The sequence below is a fragment of the Crocodylus siamensis genome, chromosome 1, assembly GCF_052110815.1.
Source record: "Crocodylus siamensis isolate JL-2025a chromosome 1, ASM5211081v1, whole genome shotgun sequence".
Taxonomy (NCBI): domain Eukaryota; kingdom Metazoa; phylum Chordata; order Crocodylia; family Crocodylidae; genus Crocodylus; species Crocodylus siamensis.
The window spans coordinates 260,052,321-260,072,709 of NC_143395.1; the positions used below are offsets into that span (position 1 = coordinate 260,052,321).

The 20,389-nt window shown below is 42.7% G+C and overlaps 1 protein-coding gene across 1 annotated transcript in view; it reads left to right on the plus strand.

The window, feature by feature from the left end:
* The first annotated feature begins 5,943 nt into the window (after positions 1-5,943).
* Positions 5,944-20,389, plus strand: part of PDXK (pyridoxal kinase) — a 71,923-nt gene continuing 57,477 nt past the window's right edge. The window contains exon 1 of the mRNA XM_090061594.1: positions 5,944-6,193. Coding sequence (XP_089917720.1) covers positions 6,095-6,193 — 99 coding nt within the window. The 5' untranslated portion in view covers positions 5,944-6,094. The remainder of the gene's footprint in view (positions 6,194-20,389) is intronic.

Here is a 20,389-nt window from a genome sequence, read left to right on the forward strand (position 1 = left end):
CTGCCCATCCAGCTGTGTAAGGGCATATTGGGTGCTATCCCTGGTGTGTGCACCTATGCTAGAGCCTGTCAACACTTGGAGGGCAGGTATTTGAATTTAGGCACCCTTCATTGTCTAGAGAGAGGGGGAACCATTTCAAGGACAACATGGGACTGACATGGGTATCTAGAGAAAGATATATAGGGTTACCTCATTTCCAGTTCCAAAAAAGAGGACACCTGTTGGGGGAACACCTCATTCCCCACCCACAGTTCCCTCTCATCCCAACCTGCAGCCCCCATCACTGCTATTGATCCTCACTCCTGACCCACAATCCCTGACCCACCCTGCCTTCTCCTTCCCCCCTCCCCCCCGGCTATGCTAGTGCCCCTCACTCCTGGCCTGCAGGCCCTGTCCCTGCCAGTGCCCCTCACTCTTAATCTGTAGCCCCCTGCTCCCCACAGCACTGCCAGGGAGTGCCCCCAGCTGTCCCCATCCTGACCAAGCCAGAGTGCAGCGGCTCCAATTCATGTGGGTAATGGCAGAATGAGTCCAGCCCTAGTGTGGGTGGAAGGGAAGAGGGGGTGCTGGTGATGTGAATATATGTGTGCAGATGCATGTGTGCCTGCAGCCTCCAATTGCCCTCCCCCTGCTTCTGCCAGCAGAGCAATTAAAATCCTGGACGTTGATTCAGATTTAAAAAAAATGTCTGGATGGAAATTGGAGGGTCCGGATAGAGGACATGTCCAGGAAAACCCGGACATATGGTAAGCCTAGAGATAACCCATGCCAAAACAGCACTGGCATCCCTTTGGGAATGCCTGTAGGGAGAGAACAAATACCAGCAGGAGAAGCCTGTAGAGAGAAAATATTAACCTTGTGCGATGAAGTTGTTAGAGACTCAGTCGCCTAAAGGAATTGCTGTACTCCAGCACATGCATATATTTCCTGATTGCTCCCTAAAATGGATACATGCTGCCATGTGCCACCACACCCTGGGGCTAGAACAGTGCATTCAGACCCATCACCTGCTGAGGAGGAATAAGGGCAGGCAAACAATGCACCTCTATCACATTCTTCTGCTAGGAGGAAGGCAGAAGAAATGTTATTTCCGAGAATATCAGGTGGGTTTTAAAACAGTGGAGAGTAATAGATCCTCAACATTATATAACCTCAAAAGTAATGATCAATATGTCTTTAAATAATTACCCTGCAAGACTTATTTCTAATTGTTATGAAACAGAGAAAGAATCAGATGACATTAAATGATGATATTTAATTAACTCAGTATTTTGCTGCAGCTATGGGCTGCTGGGAAACCCTTTTATTGTAAGTTGTTCCTTCCCATATCAAAATGTACTATCTTAATGAGATATATTCTAGTAATGATTATGTGTATAGTCTCTCCTTGAGTGGAAGACATTTTCCTTTTAGTTTAAGGTGGAGGCCTGTGTATGTAGAGGCATAGGCCCTTTATGGACAGCTTTGTGCTCTCAAAATACTTCACATTTCACTGCAGTTACCTGAAAACCCAGACACTAATATGGCTAGTCTTTCCCTATCACTTGTATTTTTCTGTATACTTTAGGATTGGTTTGGGATTAGCTGTAATGTCACCTGAGAGGATTTTGGAATAGTAGGGACTCTTCTGCAAACAACAGTAAAACCAAAGCTTCAACTATTGATTCATAAAGTTCAAGAAACATGAATAGCACTGGAGAATTTGGTTAATTGCAAAATAAAAAGCAACTGCCAGGCTTCATGCTGTGGTTTTTGGTGTGTAAATTGTGGGTGGGTTTAATGTTGAGTAGTAACAGTATGTTGTGGTTTATACATGCCTATCTACAGCATGAGCTCTATATCATTTGGACATGCATATAATCCAGGCAGTGCATGTTGTTGTACAACTTGATAGTACACTGTTGCAGACTTGTGGCAGCAGTGTTACTGCATGTGCATGGAGTGTGCAGAATATTGTCTTTGTGGAAATGTATGTCTATCATGTATGTCCTTGTGTTTATGCACTTTCTTGGTCAAACCTATATTCTGTGTGTGCCTGACAGGTGGGGCTAGTAACCTTATCTATTAAACTTGCCCAGCATTTTCCATTGTAGGACTCTGTATTGAGCTGTTTAACATGACTTGCTGCCAAACTTTAAATCTCCCAGCTGGACCTTTCCATGTCTGCTGTCTTTCTCAGGCTGATTTTTTTTTTTTTTTCCCCCCGGACAAAAATGTGTCATGTCCCAGAATTAGGCGGGGGGGAAGGTATAATTTACCCATGTTAAAAATAAAATTCAGTTGAAAATTTTGGTTGGAAATAATGAAGTACTAGGGCTGGACTATGGATGTGCAACAGGAAGGGACTTTGTGTTGGGAATGTGTCTATAAACTGACTGCCCAGAGGAGTTTTCCATCTATTGACTCCTCTGTGAAATCCTATGAAATACGAACTTTAATTTCTACCTAGGAGAACTTTTACAATCTTTTCCCCAGTGCCTGATGGAAGGGTGATTGTGCACAAAAGCTTGCAATTAAAGATTTTTTTTTTGCAAAAATCTTGTTGGTGTAATAAAAGATAATCTCTACTATGAGCCCTATGTTAAGGAGAATAGTAGGCGAAAGTGGAATTCAGGAGCCTTGAGAGGAGAAAAGGGGACAGAAACTGGGATTGCAGGCTGACAGCAGGGAGAAGAAAAAGGAAACTGGGACTGGGGATGGGGAAACAGGGATTAACTAGGTAAAGGGAGACTAGGATCTGGTAAAGAAATGAGGGAGAGGGAATGGTAGGAAAAAGTTGAAGGTCTGAAATCAGATGTAGAAACACCTACCTGGAAGACCGGACTGAGAACTAGTGGAGCAAAGGGCAGAAGGGGATTGGAAATTGATCTCATTAGGATAAATTCCCGAGAGAGAATTGGGACTGCTTGAGCAAGACCCTGGGATAGGGGGAGCACTAAGAATGGGACTAGGCCCTAGTGGAGATGTGGGGGGAGGGGTGACTGGAGACCAGGATTAGGAAGAGAGACAAGCAGATGGAGATGTTTCAACAGAGTAAATGAAACTGGAGACAATGGAGATGGGGAGGATTTAATGCCTGTGCAAGGAGATTGGAGAGAAGTCTAAAGGAATTAGACAAGGATGTTCTGGCCAAGAACACTTGTGGTGAATTGGGATTAGAAGCCTGAAAACCAGAGCTAATCAGTAACTAGGTAGGAATGATCCTGACATGAATGGAGGCCAGTGTTTCATACACCCTGTGTCCCTCATTGATCTCCTCCTCCTTTTCCCTTCTCTCTCCCACACAATCTTAAACACCTCTCTCCTCTTCCCCAGCCAGTGAGCATCCATACATAATGGTGGGCTGGCAACACTCTCGGGTTTCTGCACAAGAGCAGTGTAAACCATTTAGCACCAGAGCATTTGCTTCATGCCTGTTGGTAAGAGTTTAAATCTTTGTTTGCTATCATGTTCAATATTGCTTCCCTAAAGAGGTGGAGGGTGCCAAGCACTACATGGAGTAAAGGACTGAAATGACTGAGACCTTTGGATTCAGTTCCCATGTCTGTGCAAAAAATGCTGGTAGAATCTGCCGATCATAAGAAACGTTTTGGTCCCTATTTATATCCTTGAAACATCTGTCTCAGATGCTTCCAAATCTGGATTACTAGCTTGGAATTTGCAGCCCCATGAGGCATATCCAATTTCAAGGCAAGTCAAGTAAATATGTAGGTTTTAAAGCTCTTAGAGTCAACATTTGAAAAGGAAGGTTCACTTAATAGAGCTGATGTACTGCTAGGATGACATTATTTTCAGGCCATAGCAACCCTAACTTCCCAAGAACACCTGAACTACCAGCTAAAATGTCAATGTAGGGTGGGTGTTTGGGAAGGGGATATAACAAAGAATATGCTAAACTATAGATGCCTGCATAGCTTACCTTGCACTACGGCCAAATGTGAAAAATGTGTACCTTATCAAACAGAATAAGTGACCATAAACAACATCTGGAAACTAAAAGCCATAAAGCATAGTATAAATCCTAAAATAAACCATTGTGCATGTAGAGTGGGAGAATGTATATGAAAGTGAGGGGGACACTTTCTAGTCTGCCCCCAAACTGTAGGTGTATGAAGAAGATACTGTCTCAGCATTGTCTCAAATGATCAGAAATAAAACTGAGAGAGGCAAGGATTTCTTAGGCTGATATCTTGTATTGGACCAGCTGTGTAGCTTGGATAAAGTTTGACATGCTTTCAAGTGGAAGACATTCTTCCTAAGGTCTCTAATCACAGGAACTAGGCACTGCATAGTGGGAAAAAAAAAAAAAAGCAGAGGGAAGTGAGAGAGAGAGAAATCATTGGGGTAGAAGACACACAGTAGAAGAAATGAAACTGTTTTACTGGGAGATCAAGGCCTATCAAAAGGGAGGAGAGTCATTCTCATCTTTCCCTGCATGGAAAGAATTCAGGAGTTGGATATAATGTATTCCATAAAGCTGGTATCGGTGTTTCTTGATTCTTAGTGTCCAGACAGCTTACAAATTTTTGTTCCCAGATTCACCTTTTAAAGGTGTCAGGTAACTATCCTTGAGCATTAGGATAATGAGGTCAGAGAGGGAGTGATTGATTTCTGGGGAAAAATGTGCTTCTAATGGTGTGTGCATGTCTCCATCCTTTATATTTTTTTCTATGATCGTTCATTCTGGTGTGTAGTTGCTGTTTAGTTTCACCCACGTAAATGCCATGAGAGCACTTGGTGCATTGGATCAGGTATATCATGTTTTGAGAGAGGCACTGGGAAAGGCAGAATTCAGGAACCATAGATTCTATTTTGTTATGGGGGGTGTTGATAGGAGTGGGAGTGGAGATGTGCTGACAGGTTATGCATTTCTTGCCAAGGCAAGGCTGTGTCCCATTTGATGTTTGTTGGGCAAGGTTAGGGGGCTGTTTAAAAGTCGGGGCAAAGGGGCTAGGACAATTTCTCTCAAGATCTGATCTTTGTTGAGTGTAGGTTGCAGTTGTCTGCTGATTCTTCTGATGGGTTCCAGTACAGGGGACAAGCGACCACCAGGAGTGTGCGGTCACAGGGGGTTTTCTTTTTGTATTGTAGCAGGTTACTGCAGGGGATCTGGATAATTCTTTCAAATGTACGGACTACAGGCAGTCCTCGGACTTAAGATGCGGTTTTCAGGAACCGGTTGTGTCATAAGTTGAAACATTGTAATTCGGAACCAATTTTCTCATAAGAAACAAGGCTATAAATGGGGGATTGGTTCCTGAACCAAGGCTCAATACCCTATTTTCACCAAAAATACCCCAGAATTTTGTACTCGATCAATTATAGATGAGTAATATGGCTACATTAATGTATTTATATTGTAAATAGCAATCATATTGATTTGGAAGGACTTCTTTGAGGTGACTTTGCTGGACTTTTTGAAAGGCTCTTGGTTGGACTTTTTGAAGGGTTCTTGGCTGGAGTCTTCTCAGGAGTCTTGGCTGCAGGTTTTTCTGGAGTCTTGTCTCTTTTCTTAAAGAAAGTGTCCAGGGAAGTTTGGACAGATGTTCTGCAGGGAGATGAGCGACGCAGCAAACTTGTTCACTGGCATGGCGTGGCATCAGATCAAGTGTTGTAAAGTCGAAACTGACGATGTCATAAAGTTGAAACAGGGTGTCAATTTATAAATGTTGTAAGTGAGAAACATGTCATGGCTCTGTGTGTGTGTGTGTGTGTGGGCATGGCAAGAGGGGTGTGTGTGTGTGTGTGGGCGCGCGTGTATGAGCATGTCATAGCTCTGTGTGTGTGTGTGTGTGTGTGAGTGAGAGAGAGAGAGAGAGCATGTCGTGTGTGTGTGTCGTATGCGCGTCGCCGGCGCTGGAGGGCGCTGCGGGGCTGCAGGCGCCGGGCCGCCTTCTGCTGTGAAGTCAGTGACGTCAGTGGGGGCTGGGCCCGCGCGGCTCGGCTCTTCCGGCTCCTCCGCCAGGCTCTCGCGGCTCCGCCCCCCGGCGGCCACCCTGCCCTGCCCGGCACCTCCCAACAGCCCCGCGCCGCGGCCAGTCCCGCGAGTGCCGGCTGGGCTGGGGCAGACCGCGCGGCGCGGCGCGGCGCAGGGATGGAGCAGGGGCCGGAGCGCGAATGCCGCGTGCTGTCCATCCAGAGCCACGTCGTGCGCGGCTACGTGGGCAACAAGGCGGCCACCTTCCCGCTGCAGGTGCGCGGAGGCAGGGCGGGCGGGCGGGCCGGGGTCGTGGCCGGGGCCGCCTTCCGTAACCGCCGCTTTCCCGCGCCGGGAGACCCCTTCTCTGCCGGCCCCGGGGGTTTGCCCTGCGGTGCGGGAGCTGCTACCGCTTCCCCCGCGCCGCTGTCCCCGCGGCCGAGCTGCGCCTTTGTCGTTCCCGGCGCCTCGGGCGGCTGCTGTTGTGCTTACTTGTTACCACTGCTGCCGCTACTATTGTTAACTTACTGCTGCTGTGATTATTATTGTCGCTACCCTTTGTTGTGATGGTTGCTGGTGTAATTTCCACTATAATGATTTCCACCATTATTACCGCTCTCTATTACAATTACTATTATTCTCTTACTCTGTTACTACTGTTACTATGACAGTTACTATTCCTATTCTTGTTACTGCCACTGTTGCTGTTACTCTCATTACTGCTGTTATTGCCCCCACTCTCTTGCCATGAGCGACTGGTGCTTCCCGCAACTGGGGGGGGCACCATGGCAGCAAGTGGTGAGCAGGGACTGCCCACTGCCACTGCTGGAAGTGTCAGTGGTGGTCCAGAGGTGGGGGGGCAGTGGTGGGTGGCAAGTGGGGACTGCCTCCAGTGGCCATCTGTGCTGGCAGTGGCGGTGGGTGGCAAGTGGGGCATCCGTGTTGGTGGCGAGGGGGGGCAGTGACTGCCCGCAGAAGCTGGCAGCGGCTAGTCTTCGTGGCCACATGCCCCCCTGTGCCTTCCTATGCATTGCCTATGACTCTTGCCATCACTCTCAGTACCACTTTTACTACTATTACTATTATTATTACTTCCACTGTTGCTATTAGTCTCAGTGCCAGTTATTTTGCTATTATTTTTGCTATTTCTATTATTATTGCTGCTATTGCTATTGTTCCAAGTACCACCGTTATTACTATGACCATTACTATTAATAATAGAAATAATATTAATAGTAGAAATAGTAATCATAATAGTAACGGTCATGGTAATAACAGTAATACTAAGAGTAATAGCAGTAGCGGTAGTAATAATAGAAATAATAGTAATAATGGTAGTAACAGTGGTACTGAGAATAACAGTAACAGTGGTAGTAATATTATTTCTATTTTTACTACCACTGTTGCTATTATTCTCAGTACCACTATTGTTATTACTCTTATGATCTTGACCGCTACTGTGGTTACTATTATATTTGTATTAGTAGTATTATGATTACTACTCCTATTATAATGATATCTTCTTACATTATGGTTGTTTTGTTGGTTTATTACTACTACTACCACCACCATTACTGTTGTTTAGACTCATCCCAGCTCCATCCAGAAAGGCTCAGAGCAGCTTATAGGCAATGGCAGACGATAATAAATTCCCTTAATGACACAGTACTCACTCCTGCTCCACTGTCTGTCATCCTCCAGAGCAAACCCATGTCAAATCTTGGCCTCATTCACATTAAGATATAAAGAATTTCCTTCCCTCTCCCCATGCCAGAGATCACTCCAATCAGATAAATGCAGGGCTTGAAAACCTAGTATAGGAAGGTAGTATAGGAAGGATTAATGTACAAAGTGGGGCCTAATTCAGTCTGGCCTCATGGCCAGTGTGCAGCTTGGAGTCTGTTCCCATGATGGCAGATATCCAGTGTGATGTGGGGTTGATTACTTGTCCTCTTTGTAACACCTTTCCTTATTTCTAAACTGAGGAATATGACTTGCCTACGAGGCTAAGGGGATGGATTCAGTAGTTGTAAAGTGCCTCTGTCAGAAGAACCACATGGACTAAAACCATGACTTCAGTTATAAATGGTTGGTGATGTAGCCACCAGATGCGGTTTGAAGAATTTAATAACTTGCATTGTATATTCTGTAAACTAACTTTATGCAGAGCTACTGCAGGAGATAAGGGCAAGGAGCCATCACCAGTTGCACCCAGGAATTGTTTCTAGGCAGCCTTCAATAAATAGGCTGCTGAAAGCTGTTGAAACCCCGGATTGAGGCAGAGTTGGGGGTACAGCATTGCCATACTAAAACTTCAAGGTTTTTATTACTTACCAAAACTGTGAGTTTGAGTTTAGTCTTAAATATCCTTTATTGTCTTTTCCATGGGGCAAAAATAAATGGGGACTTGTTCTGTTAGCGAATATATCCTCTTATGTCTTCCTCAGGTTTTTTTATTCCCCTTTTCCTAAGTTAGCTGAATCAAGGGCGGTGGTTCAGTTGTGACGTCCTTTGGAACCCATTAGCACTGTTGCTGAGTTGGCTACAGGAGGTATCTGCAAGATTGAGAAGGCTGTTTTTCCAAACCAAAGGGCTGAAAGTGTTCACTGGTTAATGGTAGAACCCAAACTGTCTCTTTACTGGCAGGATTAAAAGAAAAAAGGGTTATTTTCCACATAGGCCAAACAGCTATTTTTGATGTACTTGGATTAATAATAAAGCACTCTTTCTTCATGTATTACAATATTTCTTTTATAACTAGTGACACCAGCTGTCTGTTATAACTCCTAATAGCTGCCTAAAGAATGGTTAGTTTTTCAGAATTCCTTTGTTAAATACCATCTTTTCCCTACTGACTTTTTATGTAATATACTTTTAATTGTGGTTCCAGCCTATGCATTTTTCTGGCTTCAGAAAGAAAACAGGGACTGCAAACAGCATTTTTGGGACTGTTTCTGGATTTTATGTGTGAAAATGTCATTAGAGTTGGAGATGGTTGTTAAGATTATGTTGTAAATAGATCTTAGTTATGGCAAAATTTCAACAGCTTTGCTTTCCTAACTTTCTGAAGCAAATAGTGTTTGGTTGAAAAAGAAGATCTAAGAGATTTGGAAAACAGAAACAGAAGGATTCCTGAATGAGATGCAGCCTTCAGATTTCCTTCAGACCCAAAAACATAAAATTGGGTCTTCAGGTTTTTGAAGGAAGAAAGGTCACATCCCACTACAGTGTGCTTTGTATACAGTGGAATTTACAAGTAGAGAAGCTGAATTTTTATTTTACACAAAAATCAAATGTATTTTGAGTAGTGGTTGTGTTTGGCTGTGGGATTATTTAGCAACAGTGGGAAGGAACACGAGTGTAAACTAGCTGAGATGGTTATTGCACCATGGTGGACTAGACAACATTGAGGTGAAAATACCTTTGCCTAATCTCCAGTTGCGCTCCTGCTATTGCTAGCACTACTGGAATGTCAGGAGTGGTAGTTCAAATAGACCTTAAGACAGTTTCTTCCATGACCAAAATCAAGGGCACCATTCTCCAAAGTTTCATAGTTTCTAAGGTCGGAAGGGACCTGAGCAGATCATCAAGTCTGACCCCCGGCATGGCAGGAAAGAGTACTGGGGTCAAATGACCCCAGCAAGGTATGCATCTAGCCTCCTCTTAAAGACCCCCAGGGTAGAAGCCTGCGCCACTTCTCTTGGAAGTTGGTTCCAGACCCTAGCCGCCCTGAGTGCGAAATAACACCTCCTGATATCTAGCCTAAATCCACCCTCTGCCAGCTTGTGACCATTATTCCTGGTCACTCCTGGTAGTGCTCGGGGGGAACAGGGACTCCCCCAATGCCTGCTGGTCCCCTCTGACTGGCTTGTAACAGGCCACTAGATCCCCCTCAGCCTTCTCTTGTGGAGGCTGAACAGGTTCAGGTCCTGTAACCTCTCCTCGTAGGGCCTGCCCTGCTGTCCCCTGATCATGCGAGTGGCCCTCCTCTGGCCCCTCTCAATGCTGTCCACATCCCTCCTGAAGTGTGGCACCCAGAACTGGATGCAGTACTCCAGCTGCGGCCTGACCAGTTTCGCATAGAGGGGGAGGATCACCTCCTTGGACCTGCTCGAGATGCATCTGTGGATGCATGACAAGGTATGGTTGGCCTTCCTGACTGCATCCCCACACTGCCGGCCCATGTTCATCTTGGAGTCAGTGATGACTCCAAGATCCTTTTCTGCTTCCGTACTGACAAGAAGGGAGTTCCCCAACCTGTAGGTATGGTGCCAGTTGTTCCTCCCTAGGTGCAGCACTTTGCACTTGTTGGTATTGCTAAGTGCCATACACAATCATGTTAAAAGCACCCATGCATCCCGAGTGACTTCTCTGGCTTCTTATCTTTTTTTTCTGTTCATTTTTCCATGATTGTGTAGAACTTATTGGAAGAAAAATCAGAGAGGTCCCATAGTTTGGATCAGCTAAATGAAAAATGGCTTTGCTCCCTTAAGTGGAAACTATAGAGCTTAGAAGACACTGTAAAAATTAGGTTCATGTGTTTATGGCTTTTTTTGGTGGCACTCAGTGAAGCCAATATCTAGCTTTCTTGTCCACTTAAGGTTTGCAACTAAACAGTTTATTAATGCAACATCTCTTCTTTTAACTGTTGCTTTTCTTTGCTAAATTTCCACTGTATTAGTTGAAATATTTAACAAAATCAGTGCATTTAAAAAAAGAAATAAAAAGACTGTCTCTAAGTGTATGGCACCCTTTCTCTTGTGTCCAATTAAGTCTCACAGCAAAATTTTTCAAATAGGTATTTGTTTAAAAGAACACACGGAATCTGCTGTAGCGAGACTTTGTCCTGGTACCTACTTTAATGAGGGAATTACAACTGGGGACAGAAGTTAAAACCTTTTGTACCAAATCAGGGATAAATTATACTTGTCCTTTTGACGTTGTTTATGTGCTTTAAAACAAGTTGAGGTAACGTATCCGGGAAAGTTTGTATACCTTGATTTTGTTTTTTATGTAAAAAAACTTAAGAAATGAGCAGCTCCCTTTAGTCTGTGATTGTGCTATGAATTTTGCCGTGTTGCATTCTGTTTTAACGCAGTTGCAATGGGGGTGATGATGGTGGGGGCATAATAATTGAACTGGCTTTTTGAAAGTTGTTCTCAGAATTGTGCTGGCTACTTATGAATAAGCCCTAACAAAGCTACATTACATGCATGCCATTAGCTCAGCTCTCACTGTTGGGAAACTGTTTCCAATTGTCAAATTTGCAATGTGGGAAGTGCCATCAAAACATAATTGCCTGTTGTGGTACACAGAGGAGGCTTTACCTGTCTTTCCTTTGTGCTATAGTGGTTTTCGTGACTTTTCAGTACTACTGAAATTCGTGGTGCTAACTCTTCTGGAGACTGAAGCCCTTACTTTTACCACAGAAAAAAATGTGGCAGAACAGGTTTCCCAGTACTGTTCTGCCAGCGTCTTGGTCCTGACTTCCAGGGATTATCTCTATGGATGACATCTTTTTGTTTAAATGTGCCTCTCACTAGTGTCTGAATATCTGAAAGAAGAGGTCCAGTCTTTTGCACCTCTCTCTCTCTTTCTTTTTCTTTCTTTTTTTTTTTTAACAAGGGTGTTTCTAAAATATGTCCATATGTCTGTTAGGAAAGTTTAGAGAAACGCATGCCAATTTCATGTAGTCCTTTGACATGAGCATTTGGTATCTTGGTCTGAGCTGCCTGCGGTCCTATAGCATAAAGTTTGACTAACTTTGCATCCTGTTACTAATCCAGAGAGCCATAATCTAATCTTGGATACTACTTTAAAAGATTTTGGGTTGTTTTTTTTTTTTTTAAAGAATTTTCTATTCTTATTTCACTTTTGATAATGTTGGTCCTATATAATTATTTATTCCATCTCATCTTCACACACTCATGAAATGGCAGGAACTTCATTTCTGGTCCCAGTACTTTGTCCTTGGTTTCAATGAACCAGCTATCTGTAGGAGGTAGCTAAAAGCATTGGCAAAATGATATCATTTTGATCTAGATAATGAGATTATAAATCACAAATAAACAATTTTAGATGAGATAAACTTTTCCCCTTGCAGAACAAAGGATTTCTGAAATCTGTTCACAGTGGGTTTCTCTGATAAGTGGACTGAGCTATCTGCTGAAGCAATAAAAAAGGCAGGTAATGCTTATTCTTCATGGAACAGATTTTTTTCAGTGATTCTCTTCAGTGAGACAGTTTTTCTTATTTGTCCTTTTAATCCTATGAGAGAACACTTTTGAACTCTCAGAATGATAATTTTTGTACTAGTTAGATGGGCTGGAGGCAGAAGCATTCAAGTATGATTAGAAACTTTCTCCAGGCTGTGGGCGTTTTAGTTCAAGTCCTTCTCTAGCATTAATCCGTACTTGGCAAAAAAGAGATGCTTTTGTTCTCCTTTTCTACAATCTAGCTAAATGTGGTACATGCTGTACAGCGATATTGATACACACAGTCTTTTTCTTGAAGAGCTTTGTATTTAAAATGACAGTACGGGCTGAAAAACTGGTGTATGACATACAGTTTATCCATGGAAATTGTTGGTAGGAAATGGGAGGTATTTGCTACACTTTGCATCCTTTTGCAAGTGTTTCTAAGCCAATATCTTGGTATGCATAACTTATTTGATTGCTTTTTCGTACAGGAATATGGACTTGTTGAGCCAGATCTGCAGCTGGTGTAAATTTCTTTCTCTCTTTCTCTAGTCTCATAATTTTGCTGAATCAGAGAGATCTGGGATATTTGGAGTTTTGGAGCACTTTTTTGTATTCCTCTGTAAATGCACCTTACTCATTTATTCTTAGAGTTGTTCAATGGCAAAGGGGTGCCTGGAAACTTTGTTTTTGTCATGTAAACAGCAAATTTGAGGCTGCTAAAGCAAGATCAATATAAGGATTTTTGAAACCTGGTACACCAAATATGTCAATCCCCTCGAGCAAGAAGGGACAGCAGAGATGCTATGTAACAACCTGCTCAGGAGGGGATGCTATTGATCCATAGTATAAAACCTCAAGTACATAGAAAACTCCTCTTGACAGCCTGTACTTGCCCCTGACTGATACTACAAGAGACTATCTCAGTACAATTTGGCAACTCTGGCATAGCTTGTCATGCCAATGAAGTATTATTGAAGTGAACTGAAACCATCTTATATCAATGTAAGTGAAGTTTTGCAAGCTCTTCTATAAGGCTTGAATGAATGAGCACCACCTCTGGTGCCTCCTCAGACCACCAGTCTCCCTGCCAGTGTAATTATAAACAGGGTAGAAGAGATAAATGTATTACTCTTGTACATTTCACTTAAAAACTCTCCTTATCTTCATTTTAGGCACATCAGGTTTGGAGGGCTGTTCTTACTAAAGAGAGAAAACAGAATGACTCGGAATCCCATGAGGATATGACCTCTTCATTTTGGGAGTGCAAACATCTTCTTGCCAGGGGATGATTTTTGTAAATCGGTGTCTCTCTGATGTCGGAGAATGACACTGTGTCCTCCAATGTGTTGTTGAATCTGGAGAGGAAACTTCTGTTGTGGGAGCCATTTCTAAAAATTGAGGCAAGTGGTCTTCCTGTCCAGTGGAATCTCTCCAGGCTGTGTTATTCTGCTTTGGAGCTAACTATGCTTCACTGCTCTGACTTGCACTGACATTTCACTCCTTGTAAGAGGATATGGAAGTTATTAAAAACTCAGAACCAATCTGTAGCAAAGATGACCAAGCTGCTCACGCTTGCAGTTAGGGTAAGGAAAAAAATCAGCTTCTCTCTTCAGTAACATTGTTCTGTAGTTCAAAAATTGGATTTCTTGCAATTGCAGAGAAATGTTGCTTGAACAATTTTATTGTGTAACCAGACAATTCCCATGAGGCTTTCTTCTCCATACCTAATACTTTCTACTTGAGTGCTGTAGCATGTTGGAATTGGGTAATTTTCCTTTAGTTGGTTTGTGAATTGATATACTACACACCAAACACGTGATAAAATATAGTAACTCTTTATTTAAATCTTATCTTCTGACTGGTATTTACAGTCTATATATCACTCGTCATTCAGAAGGAGGGGAAGAAAAGGAGAATTCAACTATTATAAGAAAACTATAGCCAGTTAAAAATGTCAGAGTTGAGCATTGCTATTTTCAGCTAGCTACAGTTATTTAGTTACTTCCCATGGTTCCTGTTGCACCAGAAGAGAGTAATTATTTTTAATGGGGAAAAACACAGGTCTTAAGATGACAAGAAAGCTCAAGGTTGAAGTTGGAGCCTGAAGTAACTTTCCTCTTAATCGTGAACGTAATATTTTATTTGTAAGTGTCCTTTGAATTAAATCAAGCCACCTACTACTTTGTGAAGGATGTATTATGCTGCTTTAACAGATGGGTCAGCCAAGACGCAACTTACAGAAAATTACAAAACAAGCCAGTGGCACTTACTCTTACTCTTTCTTTTTCTCTAAAGTAGTAGTCCCAATCTCTGGTTTCTGGGCAGCATGTTGCCCATGAGACTCTCCTGTGTTGCTTGCAGCCACAGGAAATGTATGAAGTTAGAAGTGGAATTGACAAGGGAGAGCGAAGTGGCTTGCAGCGTATTACTTGCTCGTCATGATTGTTCTGGGGCCAGCAGAGGATGGGGGCCACAACTGCAGGCCATTCCTTCTGTAATTCTGTCAGGTGAAACCGTTAACATTGTAGAGTTCCCAGCTCTTCTTTGTAGGTTGTTTCAGCTACATTTGTAGCCAGTGGAAGTAATACCATGCCTTTTGCAGTGGGAGTAGAAATGGGTTGGTTGGCTGTATTTTGTTTTTGGCTTAATGGAAAAAGTAAGCAGAAGACATTTGTACTGAGGCTTCCCTGGCTCTCCTTGCCCTATTCCTAAAATGACTGCCTATGGAATTACAAGCTGTTGAACGCAAGACGTTATCCTCAGGTCTTGAATGTCAGGATGAATGTCTTGCATTCAAAAGCTTGTCTGACTTTATCCCAACTACATAGCTGGTCCAATAAAAGATATTGCTGTAAGAAATCCTTGTGTCTGATGTAATTTCTGGACCATCATGGCTACAACATCACTCCAACAGTACTATAGAATTACAGTAATTCGATTGCATCCCAAGTGTGTAATGGAAGCTCCTGCCTAAATAGAAGCTGATAGCTACATCGTCCAGTTCTTGGGGAGTTATTTGTTCAAGTAACTTATGAAAAAAATTCCATGATGCAGAGAAATTGGAGGGAAATTTGGTAGAGGCATGTGCTGCACAAGGACCAGTGGGTGTTGGGGTGAGGGGGATGAGAGGGCAAAAGACTGTCTGGATAGAGGCAAGCATGTGCTTACCTCCTTGTTCTGCGCTTGGTTGGGATTGGGGGAAGGAGGAGCACCCTTCAGAGGATCGCTCAACCACTTCAGGCTGAGAATCACTGGTCTAGAGCGTTCTGACAGAATTGCAGTCTGCTTTGATAAAGAGAGAGGCTTCTATTTCTTCCCTAATCTCCAAATATGTCTTTGTCCAAGGCATCGTGCAGAAGTAGGTCTGACATCTGAAAACAGATATACACATATGCGTGTATTTTGCTTGTGTTTATAAACACGATGAGTGCTGACGGATGATAATAGTGGAGGGGTAAGATTCTTTGTCTGGGGCTGCTGTTTGTCTTGACTGCTGACTCCATGGATACCTTTATAGACACATGAAGGATACATTTATCTGTAAGCACTTGTTGAACCTTCCTTGAATCATATGTGGAGTGTTGTCATGCCCAAGGTTCCCTCCAAGGTGCGCATGTGCGCAGCTGTGCATGATTTAAAACCTTGCCGCTCACTAACTTATTAATGCTGTGCACCTGCCCACAGATGAGCTGGGCACAGTGCGAGACAGAGGCACCAGGGCCAGTGCAGGGCATGTTCCTCTCCACCCATCCCAGTCCCTGACCCCAGGCAAGGCTGCTCACCCTCCACTACAGTCCCAGGGTCCCTGGGCCTTATAGGTATGCAGGGTGCACCTCAGGTACCTGTGGTTTCCAAAGCAGCGTGCTCACAGACTGCTACACCTTAGAGGAAACATTGGTAATGCCTCTACCATGACTTAGACCAGGCCTGTCCAACTTCTACGTGGGCAGGGGTGCACACTGTATATGCCACACTGGCATGATTCACAGGTAATTTCCCTTCATGCTGTGTCACACACATGGGTGACTTGGCTACCCTCCCTTCTCCTCTTGGCTCCCTATAACCATACCTTGCCTTGGCACTGCAGGTGCAGCCTCAGGAAGTAAAAGCCTGAGGACGGAAGGGGAGATCAAAGCAGTTTAACCCTCTGTGAGCTGGATGTGGTCCACAGACTGCCATTTAGACAGCCCTGACCTAGACCTTGGAAAATGAGCAATTTCTTTTCCCTTTGCCAAGAGTCTAGTCAACTTTTGTGCCTGAACAATGTAAACCTATCATATCAAAAGAAACCTATATCTAAAGCAGCTTTTATTGGCACTGATACAGAAGAAATAAGTCTGTTTTGTTTGCATTTAGCCAACTGGAAGGTCTGAAGAGGTGCAGACATCTGGGTGGTTACCTTTGTTTCAGTTTAAACCAAGTTTATTTTAGGTTAGCTTGAGTTTTATTAAGAATTTGTTTAAGCTACAATTAAATAAGGTGTTCATAAACCAAAATGAGTGTTTACACAAGGGTTTGCACCAGTTTATCTAAATTCATTTTAAACTAACATAATCCAGCACACTTGTAGTGACTGCTTGTGTAACTTTTGTTCAGCTCATATTACAAACAATCTTGCTGGTTTTGTGATCATGTCAAGCTGTTTAATCTGCTTGTAGGTTTTAGTTTGTTTATAAAATAAACGTTGTCCTGCTCAAATATTTATTGGTACAGAGTATTGTGGAGGTTATATAATTTTACAAAGCATTTTTATTTCTTTGGTACCTTAGCCTAGAATGATGCACTACTCCTGGGAAATTAATCCTAATAGATTGTGGTTTCTCCTCAGTCTCCAATTTATGTACTTTGTTTGGCGATCCAGCTTAAAAATATTCTGAGTGGGTGCATCTACAAGTGCAATTAATGCAACTGAATAAATGCTGGTGCCATTTGAGGTGGGGTGAACTAATCCTGATGTCACCATCTACATGCACATTTAAGTGCAGTAATTAACTCCATTCCAGTCTGTACCAGCCCAGTTGCTGGGTATGTGTATATGGTGACACTTCATGGCACAGTATATTAGTCTGTTGTGCAGTAAAGTGCACATGTAAACATACCCAGTGTGGTGTGAAATGTGCTATATTGGCCTTTGTTCACAGCTAACAGCCTACTGTAGCACATTTGTCTTTACAAAAGGATGAAAACATTATTTGAAGAATGGAAATCCAATTTAATAAGTCCTAGCTGAGGCAGGTATAAAGAATACTGTGTTCGTCTGCCAGCTTAAAGCTAGCAGTCTATTCTAACTCATTCTAATTACAGTAGTGGGAACAGTTGGCAGCTTAGCTAAAATGGTATATTTGAATTTCTGGGTTGATGTGTGCTTGTCAGCCCACAGAGCCTCAGAGTTTTGTACTGAGCTTTGAAGTGCAGAAATGCACTTGTCAGCCCTTCCTTCGTTTCTTTTTTCAGCATTTTTTACAGTACTTTTAGATCTCAGAATCGATTACTATTGATTTTTACTGTTTTGCCTTTTCTTTGTCATCCTCCTCTTTTTTTCCTCCCTTGGTCTTCCCTTCTAACTGGGGTCACTCTTGTGGATCCTGGCTCTCCATAGGATCCGGTTGTTGTTCCTGCACATCTCCTTGGATCCACATCATGATGATTTGGCAGAGGTTTTTACAGGTGGCTGTCCTTCCTGATGATAACTCTCTTTTTATCTGGGCTTGGGATCAGCATTAGATTGGTAGAATTACTTACCCATGACAGAGTTCCTTTATGAAATTGATGTGGAATTTTTAATTGCAGTGATTGGAAAGAAAGCAAAGTAAATCATTTTAAATACAATCTGAAGTTTATTCTAAGTAACTGAATAACTTTATAATTTCCTCATCTGGCATTGGTGGTATTACTATAGAACAGTGATTCCCAATCAGGGCTGGAAGAATCTTTTAAGCATGTTGTGGGGTCCTATGCAGTATTTGCACTGTTAGGCTTGCAAACATCTATCACAAGATAGATTTCAAATAGGAATCCATGGTGTCAAAAAACTGCTGACCAGTTGTGGTCTTTCTGAGTTGTTTGCAATGGAAGAATTGCTTTATTATTTTTGTATAGTCAAAAAGAGTAGAAGGTAAAAGCTGGCATCTTCCAAGGAAGGCCTTGAGTAGAAATGTTGAGAATCATAGTCATAAGAACAGGAGAATCGGTGAAGAGACAAGGTTCCTTAAATTGCTGGATGTACCCACAGTTCAACCACAAGATCACAGTTAAAGAGTAACTGAGCTTTTGATCTTTCCCCTGTGCCAGTCAGAGGTGCTGAAATCAGTCTGGTTAAAGTGAAAAGGAATGAAACCTGGTTTTTAAGGGTGTGTAGAAGCGGTCTTCTGAATGGACTGCTTCCTTCCTGTGTGCTGGGATTAAGCCTTGTGATCATATAGTCACGGTGTAACATCAAACAGATGGGACTGTAATGCTCATGAAATATTGTAAGCAGCTCTTGTGTCCTTCATGCTTAGCTTCTCTGTGTCTTTTCTGCTTTGGCCATAAAGCTGACAGGAGGAAATGTGGAAAAGAACATAGCATAGAGCAGTAATAGACAACCTTTTCTTGCTGCAAGCTGGAGCTACCCACCTTGATTCAGAGGCAGGCACGTACTAGGACCTGCCTGCAGCCAGCTATTCTTGTGCTACGGGGAGACTGCCCGCAGCTGGTGCTCCTCTGCATGATGGCGCAGGAGGAGCCCAAAGCTACCTGTCTGCGGGGCTGGATTGCACCAATGTGAAAGTGCAAGAAATTTAAGCTGGTGGAAGGACGACATTCCAGGTGAAGGGGGACACTGAACTGGCACTGGTTCTGTGTGCTCCAACTGTTGCCCCCAGAGGTTTCTTGGAAAATATGTCTGGTTATATAAGTCCTTTGGATGTCCTTAATTGGTGCAGAGTTATTCTTCTAAGGTATGTTATTTTGCACTTTTTTATAATACAAATCCTTTTTGTTTGAAAGTCTCATACAATCCAGATACTATTTTTGTATCTGTTGTGTCCCTGCCTATATTTACTATTTCTACTTTCCAGCAGTGGTGAAATAACTTCCTCCTCAAGGTCGTAAATGCTGTGGTGAGTTGCTCTGTCTCTACTGCCAAATTTGAAGGGGTCCACTTGACACATTCTCTCAGGTTGATGTATCACCAGTGATAACTTCTGACTTCCCATTTCTAAGCCATTTGTTTATCCACTATCGTATTATTATCCAGACACTGTCTCTCCAATATCTTAATGAGTTTTCTGTGTGGTACCTTGTCAAATGCCTTCCCAAAATACAGCTATGTTATGTCTGTAGAAGTCCCATTATCTGGTTGGTGCACTTTAATAAAAATGTGGCAAGAGGGAGAAAGGGGTTTGGGTTCTCAGGAGCAGTTTCAGCATACTTCATCAACCTGTGCCAGCTATTGTGCCATACTCTGTTAGTTTACAGTGCTCGCTCTTCCATTCTCACTCTCATAAAATGTATACATACAATATACATATATGCATGCACGTGGCACCTACACGAGTGTGTTATGTATATATAATATATATGTGTATAAATTAATTTTTTTAAGTACTTTCTGGTAACAGGTGCCTAACTGTTTAGGTGGCTGATTCTCTTATGTTACAAAAGCAAATATGTTTAGAGTTTGCGTGTATGTCTGTTGAAAGATGCTAGATTGAGAAATGAAATTTTCTTCTTGAAACCGAGTACAGCATAACCAGTAGCAGTGCAAACATCTTTGCACTGTTAGTATGCCTCAACCTGAACTACAAGCTCACTTTTAGAGCAGTGTTTCCCAACCTTTTTAGACTCAAGGCACCCCTTGGAAAGTGTGAGCCCTCTAGTTGGCACTCTGTTTTTCTGACAACAGAAAAATACTGGAGCAATTATTTTGTTACAAACAACTCAGCAAGATCATAACAGGTCAAAATGTTTTTGACAGAGTCTAACCTTCCCTTCCTCCCCCCTCCCCTCCTCCTCTTTTTAGAATGAATTTGAATATCTTTAGGTTATGAACAATTGCTTTCTGCACTGTAAAACCAGAGGGGAAAGTTCTCCGCTCCTTTAAACTTGTGTGACCTTATTAACTTAACCCCTGGTGCAACCAAGGACAGAACTTTGGCTTCCTTTTGATGAGAAAATGTGTCATCCCACTACAGTGAGGTTTGTCTTGCCAATTACACTTTGGAATTTGACTTGTGGCAAATTTACAAAATACTATTTTTAACATTTCTCTTCCTGAGATAAGGACTTGTTC